Here is a 10,687-nt window from a genome sequence, read left to right as displayed (position 1 = left end):
ATTACATGGGGCTTTGGGGGCTTTTGATGGTGCTGTTCTTAAACACTGATGTTTATTTAGGATATGTGGAAGCCTAACGATATACACTTCGTATATAATTTAGGAATGCCACAAATAAATCTGCTGCATTTTTCTTAGTGTTTTCCAGCAAAAGTGATCAGGGTGTGACTGGAAGAACTAAAAGATTCCTCTTGATACTGTTGACTCGATCTTCATTATGACATTTCATTGCCACTTTCTGGTACACAGGGTTCGCTTTAATTACGATAGAGGGAATAGTCAGGAAGAGGATCGAAGCCCCTTTTCTGTAGACTTGTATTCACGAAGTTGATGGCGTTGGCAAAGGCCAGTTTCTCCTTGTGGGTGTAAGGATCAATAGTGAGCTGGTTGCCTTTATACTCCCCATCCAAGTGCTTTTGCAGACACGACAGTCGCCCTTCGTCAGGTTCTATCCCCAGGAAACGGAGAATGAGTAGCAATTTAGGAATGGGGTCTTCTCGAAGGTACTCGTAATATATTGGGAGGAGGCGCCGGGCTCTCAGGCCTGCAGAAGCCACCTCCCGCCACCACGTTGGGCATCCATTGGCATGAAGGTGGAACTCTGTGGAGAAAGAACGAACGTTTATTCTCAGTGCTGGGAGATTGAGATTGGGGAGTCCCTTTGACTGAATAGAATTAATAGGATACATATAATATCAAGAGAGTTAAACGCCCTTACTCAACAGACATTCCCCTCTTCCCCAAAGCCCCCTTTACCCCATCCATCCACCTCATCCTAGGACGTCCCCTCATGTTCACTCCCTCCACATCTGCCTTCCATACCTCTTTTACTAGTCTTTCTTCACTCATTCTTTCCATGTGTCCAAACCATCCTAATACTCTTTCATCAACCCTATCTCCCAACTCCCTTTCCACCCCTGTTCTCCTCCTCACCTCCTCATTTCTCACTCTATCTAGCCTAGTAACCCCCATCATACTTCTTAGACACCTCATCTCAAACACATTCAAACTCCTTCTCTCTTCCTCTCTTATGATCCATGTTTCTGTCCCATACGGTGCTGTTGGCACAATCACTCCTTCATACAGTCTCCTCTTAGCATCCATTCCCAAATGTCTATTCCTCATTACACCCTTTAATCTACCAAGGCATTTACTCGCTTCTCTCAATCTACATTCTACCTCCACCTTCACTCCACCTTTTCCTGCCACATTTGCACCCAAGTATCTAAAACTATCCACTTCCTCCGGTCGCTCTCCCTTAATGCTCACTTCCAGTCTACTGCCACTTTCACCCCTTGTACATCTCATCACCTTACTTTTACCTACATTTATCTTTAGCTTTCTTCTATCACATACTCTCCCAAACTCTGCCACCAACTTCCTCAATCCAACCTCCGATCCTGCCACAAGCGCAGTGTCGTCAGCAAACAACAACTGGCTCACCTCCCACTTTTCTCCATTTTCTTTAACCATCTCCAATCCCTGACCCACTACCCTTACATTTACCTCTCGCACTACCCCATCCATGTATAAGTTGAACAGGCAGGGCGACATAACGCATCCTTGACAAAGTCCCACCTTTACCTCGAACCACTCACTCTATCCATTTCTTATCCTGACACAAGCTCTACTACTCTCATAAAAACTCTTGACATCTCCCAGAAGCTTTCCTCCTATCCCATATATCTGCATAACCTCCCACAGTGCCTTTCTGTCCACCCTATCATAAGCCTTTTCCAGATCCATAAAGGCCCAAAAAACATCCTTCCCCTTTCCTATAGCTTTCTCACATATCTGTCTTACCACAAAGATTTGATCTACACAACCTCTACCCGTCCTAAATCCACACTGTTCCTCACCAACTACTCCCTCTGTTCCTCTCCTAATCCTCTCAATCAAGATCCTCCCATAAGCCTTCCCAACTACACTCAACAAGCTAATCCCTCTGAAACTATTACATTCACACTTGTCCCCTTTTCACTTGTAAAGTGGAACTATACAGGCACTCCTCCAGTCCTCCGGCACTGTACCCTCTCTCCAGCAAACATTAAATAACCTCACAAGCCAGTCCACCATCACTGTGCCTCCTTTTTTTAGACATTCTGCATGGCATCCATCCAGACCAGGTGCCTTACCTGCTTCCATCATCTTAACAACTGCCTTCACTTCATCCTTCCTTATTTCTCCTCTATTTTCCTCACTCACCACGGTCATTTTCTTAGCATTTCCCAATGCAGCTATCTTTCCCTCCCTATCCTCCTTCACATTTAGCAACTTCCTAAAATATTCTGCCCATCTTCCCCTTACTGCCTTCTCTTCCATTATCATCTCTCCATCTGAACCTTTTACCTTTTCTTCTCTACTTGATTCTTCTCCTCTTCCTCTCTTAATTTCTTTCCAAAACATCTTTTTAATACTTTCAAAAATTTCTGTCATACTCTTACCCCACTTCACATCTGCTCTCCTCTCTGCCTCCTTTACCTTTTGCTTTACTTCTCTTTTCTTTTCTGCTATCAGTAGATAACAATAATTTTATTCCATTTAATAACGCCAGACAGATTCATTTGGTTGCAATTTGCCACCTAAAGCAGCGAAGGGGTAGGTGTTTTCATTAGCAATGACTGTTGTACGTTTTAGTTCACGCTTGTTGCAATCTTTATACTCACGTACTTTTAGAAAAGAATTGCTGCTCAGGTAAGATGTCCTTAAACTTCATGATGTCATCCGCCTTGCTGCTCTTGAAGTTAAAATGAGAGATACAAGCTCTGTGGGTGACATTACACAATTGTTAAAGATAAAAAGTGTCTTGCAGTGGCCCGCGACGGCTCCAACAATGACAGAGACCAAGTCAGAGAGGAGAAGGAGTAGAAAAAAGAAAGAATATGAAAAGGGTGGAAAAGAAGAATATAAAGATTAAGATGGAGGAAATAATGATAAGTAATACGAGGAGGAGGAATACGAGAAAGGGATATTATGCAATGAGCTGTGCAGCAGAAGGAGTGAGTTCACACACACACACACACACACACACACACACACACACACACACACACACACACACACACACACACATACATACACACACACACACATACACACACACACACACACACACTGTAAGAGGCCGGTAGATAGAGGTAGACAATTGAGTAGATTGAGGGGTAGAAGGACAGGAAGGAAACATTTATAGTCTTTTTATTAGGATGTTATGATACAATGGCCGATAGGATGGGCTTAGTCATCCACGCGCTTGCTCGCGCCTTGTATATATATAAAAAAAATGCTGAGTTGTAGGTTGAAGGAGAGTGTCGCCTGATGTTTTGCAATATTGTTGTTAAACAGAAGTGACTGTTGTAATATAGCTTATGTAGCAAAAAAAAATTGTAAGCGTATAAGCCATTTCCGTTGCGACATAATGCTTATGTGGTGGTATCGTTTGAAACAGTATAACAGCCTCTCTAATTGGAGAAAAAGGTGGAGCATATTCATGATCATATCGCTCACTGCTCCATCAACAAATCAAAAGACAATACATTGCTGTATGCCAGACCCCCTGATATCCATCCCTCTGAATCCTCTCTTCCTCTAATGGACAGAGTCCACCTGGCCAGATTGCGGTGTGGCCACCATCCAGCACTTCTAAGCTACCAGAAGAGGCTGGATGACCGCATCGCAGACAACTGTCCAGGGTGCAACACTTCACCCCATACTATACAACACATTGTGGAAGACCATTATAAACAATCACGTACGCCAACAACATATAAGAGATTTGAGGGGAAAACCTATTCCGGCCGTGGCGTTCATTAGGGAGAGGGGACTGCTCTGCCAGTCTAGGAAACGACAACAACAAGGAGAAGAAGAACAGCAACATCAAGAACAGCAACAACAACAACAGCAGCAGGAACGACAATGGCACCACCACAACCACCAACAGCAACTTTAGTAGAAGCAGGCAATCCCAGAGGTAGCTCCTTCTGTCACTTTACCTGGTTGGGTTCCTTACAAGCATAATAACCGAATCGTTGGCGTTCACGTGAAAAGGACTGTGGGTCTTTTTCACAATCGTGGTTCCATCATACCAGCCCGCACTCTCTCCCCGGAACCCTGTAAGGATTGATAACATTATGTGATGCTGTTGCCTTCACGTAAATATACATCAATACTGTAAAATTAATAACTAATAACATTAATCAGTAACTAAGAAGATGTATTAACACTGTACATTTATGTTTAGAAAAAATACTTTAATAATCTGGGAGGTGGTGCATGCACAACGAGAGGGATGTTTGGGATATTATTATGTACCAGTGTGTCAAGCTGAGGTGTCCGCTACAACGTTGCGGCAGACTCCCGCCTAACAGGAGCAGGCTAACCCAGTTTAGCATAATGTTAAGTTTAACATATTTTCGTATACAATAATACTAGATTTTTTTCCGTTTTACGGCATGCAGTTGATCTCAACAACTTAAGAGAGGTAAGAAATGAATATCAATCTGAAACCTAACCTAACCTAACTTAACCTGATCTAACCTAACCTAAAAATTCTGCATGCCGTAAAATGGAAGACCCACAATATTTTATACACACACACACATACACACACATGTATATATATATATATATGCGTGTGGTTGTGTGTGTGTGTGTGTGTGTGTGTGTGTGTGTGTGTGTGTGTGTATGTATATATATATATATATATATATATATATATATATATATATACATAACAGAAACAGAACGTATTTCAAGAGAAACAAAATATTTAGCATTATTTTTGCCAATTTAGCATAATATCAGCTGCTGTCTAGCGCATTCCCGCTTGAGAAAGCTGGGTCAACCAGAATAGTGCGCCCGCGATCGCTGCAGATCCCGTTAAGACTGCCACTCAGCTGCAGAAATGCCTTTGTCTTTTATCAGCGCAAGGTTTCAAGAACGAGTTGCCATAGTAACGGAGACCAATAAGGTAAATAAATGAGGTCCAATGAGGTTTATAAACCACGGAGGAAGGGATTTGGCACCACAGCAGGGAGATACAATCTTCTTCTTTATCACCCACTGTGAACTAATGGATTTCGATCGCATCTGGGAGTACAAAATATCACGGTCGATGCTTTCAGATTTTTTTCTTTGATTGTGCTCAATACACTGTTGAACTAAACTCCAGGTGTGTTTTTTTGTTTTTTTTCAACAGAGCTGAGTTAAGGGCTGTTGGTCAAGAATGCATGTTGTGTCGCCGTGACAAAGGGGTCGGGTTGTCATATCAGAGATCACTCTTGTACAGCGTTTCCCAACCTTTTCTGACCCTAATGTCCCTTGCAGTTAGGTCTAAGCAGTCCAACACCCGATAACTAAAAGACAAAGGACAGTGCTGAATCGGTCAGTGCGCAGTGACTCTGCATTTATTCGATCCCTTTAGGCCCTGTTCACACTAGCGGTTTGAACTGTGCGGAAACCAGGGCGGTGCTGCATAGTCAAGGAATAACTGCCCGAAAGTGCGTGAACGCCTCATTGATTTATATTGTAATTGAATCGCTGCGGTTTAAAAAGTGACTGTTGAAACAGTTTGTGTGAACAGGGCCTTACTCTTACTTTCAGGCCCTGTTCACACTAGCGGTTTCAACCGCGCGGAAACCGTGGCGGGTGTTACCGCATAGTCAAGAAAAAATTGCGCGGTTATGTGTGATCGCGTTCATTGACTTATATTGTCATTGAACCGCCGCGGTCCAACTAGTGAACAGGGCCTTGCGCTGTTGGTCTTTGAGCCATGCGGTGACTCATAACCGCTTTTGGATAGTTCCTCAATTCTCCTCAATCCTGTGCCTGTACTCCCAGCTACTCCCCACTCTTTGATGTCTTTCCCTCAAACAACGGTCTTTCGATTCCTTTGGTTGTGTCAACTGACCTGTTCTGTAAAGCAGCTCATCATAATACGCTGACCCTGTGTAGATCCCAGTGGCAGCCTCAATGAAGTAGCGGATCCATGAGTTGCCTGATCGAGGGAAGGACAGCAGCAGCGTGAGAGGTACATGGTAGCCAAAATCAACATCATACCTGCAGCAATCAAAGTAATAAAGGGAGGGGTCTTCGGCAAGGTAATATATATTTATATATATATATATATATATATATATATATATATATGTATGTATGTATGTATGTATGTATGTATGTATGTATATACACACACAACACTGAATGGGTCCCAGTGAACAGATTTATATTTATCAACCACATACATATACCAAGGCTTTTTTTCCCCTACAAGGGAGGTAGCCAAAAAGGAAAAGGCATAAAATCATTCCCACCCATTCCATCCCTGAATACACTCCACACCCCTCCACCCTCCCTCTTATCTTAGCACCTCCTGGATGACGGGTCATCCCTGCACCTTATCCACTGCCCTGGGTCAGAAGCAGTGTCGCAAGACACAGCACATTCACAGCAAGGCCGCTTCATTAAATCGGCGACCCCCTCTCCGTCCCCCCATACATAAAAGGAGAAGACGGGGAGAAATCCCTTCGTGCTGCGTCAAATTTTGCTCACACATACTACCTCACCCCCCATCCCCCACCCATTCCACCTCATGCATCACAACATCATCCATATACAACCATTCTCTATTCACCCCTGTCTTCTGTCCTCTCACGTCCTTCCTCAACAGACATTCCCCTCTTCCCCAAAGCCCCCTTCACCCCATCCACCCACCTCATCCTAGGACGTCCCCTCATGTTCACTCCCTCCACATCTGCCTTCTATACATCTTTTACTAGTCCTTCTTCGCTCATTCTTTCCATGTGTCCAAACCATCCTAATACTCTTTCATCAACCCTATCTCCCAACTCCCTTTCCATCCCTGTTATCCTCCTCACCTCCTCATTTCTCACGCTGTCTAGCCTAGTAATCCCCATCATACTTCTCAGACACCTCATCTCAAACACATTCAAACTCCTTCTTTCTTCCTCTCTTATGTTCCATGTTTCTGCCCCATACAGTGCTGTTGGCACAATCACTCCTTCATACAGTCTCCTCTTAGCATCCATTCCCAAATGTCTGTTCCTCAGTACACTTTTTAATCCACCAAGGCGTTTACTCTCTAGTCTCAATCTACATTCCACCTCCACCTCCACTCCACCTTTTCCTGCCACATTTGCACCCAAGTATCAACCACAATTCACTTTAGTTCTAAGCCATCAACACCGAGAATCTCGAGGAGGCATACATGCAGAAATTCCAAATACATATCAAATATTATTGTACGGACATTTCATAATTAGTTTATGCAATAACTACGAAAAACGTAAAATCAAATAATGCAGGAATTAACTCCCTACAAATAATCCCATTATCCATTGGTTACTAGTAGTTCCACTCAAACGATTATACTCCCCTCTGTTTTCTAAATTTGTGGTCAAACCATATCCTCAACTTCCCAAATGGCCAAAACAACAGCAAAAATACTGTCTCCCATGCCAATCCACACACATTTACATCCCGAGAGACTACTTTCGAAAGCCACTACTAGGTTTTACACCACACTCCTTCACAAAAACGGAATACCACAGTTCCAAAAGCAAAACGGTTGCATCAGGCCTAGACAATAAACTATGGGATGATATGGCACACCCGGGGTACGGACAAAACTCCAACGGACAAAACCCCAACGGACAAAACCCCATTGGACAAAACCCAGCCCAAAACTTTCATAATATGAGAAGCGGACAAAACCCCAGGAAAGACTTTCCCCTGTGAGCTCCCCTGTGAGCTCCCTTGTGAGCTCATAGTTAGTGTTTGCCTATAAAACAGCGATCAAATGTTGCTGTGTCACTAGGTCATCATGGAGATAATACGTAATGACAAGGGTGGACAAAAGTTATGCTACATTGGCCATATGTATACCAAGAAGGCTACCAGCTCCAAGACTATACGATAGGAATGTTCTAAAAGAACATCGGAGTCATGCCAATTAAAAGACACCATCACTGACTTGAAAATCCAAACAATGATTTCTTCAACTGATCATTGCCATCCACCTAGTGATTTTGATGTAGAAGCTGCTCCTCTGAGAAGAAATTCCCATCCTTTATTTTCCCCCAGAGAAGTGGGATGTTCACAGAGCTACCTTAGAAAATGAAGACCGCACAAGCAATTTATGTCAAAGTTGGAATCGCGCGTTCAGACAGTTGGATACTCCCGTCCAACAATATGGGCTGCAATCGAGTCTGCGGAAGAAATGCGTGCAGCATCGTTTCTACACGTTTGACAAGTGATGCAGTTGGACAGAGACTGAAGAAGCAAGTGCGGCGGACCACAAAAGGCCTGCAAGAGAGACTATGCAATCTTTGTGTACACTTACACAGTGGTTGGAAGACACTAGATTGACTAGAACAATGAGAGGCCTTGGGTACAACATCAGGCTCTATTAAAGTATAGAGAACGATACAGAAAAAAATGTATGTCACAAAACAACTGCTGTGAACATATTTGTGCTACATGTAAATATCTATAAAACAATAAAGCATGTCTTGTAATTACAGTATTCTAGTTTTCTTTTCTTTTTCTTTTTGGAGTTTTGACCGACTGGGTTTTGTCGGTTGGGTTTTTATCCGTTGGGGTTTTGTCCACTGGGGTTTTGTCCTAGACCCGGTACATCCAAATGCGACATCTTGATCTAAATATGGACGGAAGGCGACCTCCCAATCGCCTGGAGAGAGGCCATCGTCGTCCCCTTCCCCAAATCAGGAAAGGACAAAACTGCCCTTATTAGTTTGGGTTTATAAAAGTGTTTCTCAATAATGATAATGATAATAATAATAATGATGATAATAGTAATAATAATAATAATAATAATAATAATAATAATAATAATAATAATAATAATAATAATAATAATAATAATAATAATAATAATAATAATAATAATAATAATAATAATAATAATAATAATAACAATAATAATAATGATAATAATGATAATAATGATAATAATAATAATAATAATAATAATAATAATAATAATAATAATAATAATAATAATAATAATAATAATAATAATAATAATAATAATAATAATAATAATAATAATAATAATAATAATAATAATAATAATAATAATAATAATAATAATAATGATAATAATAATAGATGCATGACCCCGATCGTACGCAGTTTAAAAGTGCTGTAATCGTAAGGAACATTGTAAGCTTGTTTTGTATGACTTCATGTGAAGTAGTAGCAGTCTCTATGTTGCAAGGGCAAGGTGTGTGGTGTGGATTTGCAGATGAAGAACGTGTGACCACTGAATATGGGGAAGGTGCAATCGGTTTCATGCAACTAGCTGCGTCGATGTGCAAAGTTATCTTAGAAACTACCACCCAGTCACTCTCACAAACTGTTCCTGCAAATTCCTAGGAAAAATAAAGTCTCATTTCGACTTTCATGGCAACTGGAACTCTTTCAAACATGGTAGATACAATTCCATGAATGCACTCTCTCTTTTGATTAAAACACATCTCAGGAAGCTCAGTCGATTCTGTGTGTAAGCGTGCTATTGTGGCTAATTCCAGATTATAAGCACTGTGACATCCTTTCGGGAAGGAGAAGAAGCAATTCCGTACTTACTTATTGCAGTTTGGGTCTTCAGGCCAAAGAATTTTGCTCCTAGATGATCTCAGGGGTCTAAGCTGCCGCACGCCTTGCTCGATTCCTTCGGGATCTTCACGATTTAAGACTGGAGGGTGGAAATCAAAAGGTCTTGTAGCCATGTGCCAATGTCGACATGAAACTGAGAACCAGGTTCAGACACGCTAATCTAGCGTTGCATTACTTTCTTCAGTTCGGTGGTGTACTTTGTGTTCTCACCAATCTCCGGTAGTTTTGTTAAGTTGACGGAATGGTTTTGGGATAAGAGGAGTGTTTTGGCTATTGGTTGAGACTCTGACTTACACACAGGCACTTCAGCTGAATAAGATTGCTTGGCACTGGCCAGAACAATGATCATAAAGCAAGTCGTCGTGTTGATAAAAGTTGACATGGCAGCCATTTCCAAGTGTTGACTATCAGCTAAATGGAGCTGCCACAAAGTACTCTGAATGTAATTTTGTCAAACGAAGACTGTATGAAATGACGAAATATAATAAGAATGCACTATAACAGAGTTCGTGAAGGAAATAGGTAGATATGGGACTGGGGAAACAAGTAGAACAGGCCAAAACCTGATATGAGGTGATTTGGTTATGTTATGAGAATGGATAAAAAAACAGATGTTCTAAACAAATCACCAACTGCACCTTAAAAATAGAATGGTTTTATTATTTTGTCCAGAGTGCATGATCCCAGAATACCGCCCCAAATAAGTTGCAGAAAAGTGTCGTTATGCGTCGCGCGTGAAAATTAGATGTACTTTGTGTATCTGGCAATCTGGTTTGCGCATAACCAATACATTCCGTTCAGCTTTTAGTCCATTCAATCTGTAGTTTGAAATGGAAAAATTGGAACATATTTTGTCTTGTAATGTAATCTACATGCCCATCTTAATAACATATCAAAAGTGGACGAACAAGAAGATGGTGGAAAGTTAACAAGTTTGCATAAATCCAATATGGCTGCCAAGCCATTTCCGAAAACCTGAAAATGCCCAATCTTTATTTCTAACTTTTGGAACGAGATGATTTTAGCGTGTACACAT

The 10,687-nt window shown here is 41.6% G+C and overlaps 1 protein-coding gene across 1 annotated transcript; it reads right to left on the bottom strand.

Annotated features, from left to right (window-relative positions):
- Positions 1–257: 257 nt before the first annotated feature.
- On the bottom strand, positions 258–9,764 carry LOC143019310 (sialate:O-sulfotransferase 1-like). Its single transcript, XM_076174950.1, has 5 exons — positions 9,622–9,764; positions 5,906–6,054; positions 3,990–4,107; positions 2,671–2,765; positions 258–601 (listed from the first exon to the last, which is right to left on the bottom strand). Exons 1-5 carry the CDS (start codon positions 9,762–9,764, stop codon positions 258–260), a joined length of 849 nt encoding a protein of 282 aa, XP_076031065.1.
- Between the last annotated feature and the right edge of the window lie 923 nt (positions 9,765–10,687).

This window comes from Oratosquilla oratoria, chromosome 37 (assembly GCF_046742065.1).
Source record: "Oratosquilla oratoria isolate Oo_2021 chromosome 37, ASM4674206v1, whole genome shotgun sequence".
Taxonomy (NCBI): domain Eukaryota; kingdom Metazoa; phylum Arthropoda; class Malacostraca; order Stomatopoda; family Squillidae; genus Oratosquilla; species Oratosquilla oratoria.
The sequence above is the reverse complement of the archived record's forward strand: the minus strand, read 5'-3'. Positions and strand labels throughout refer to the sequence as shown.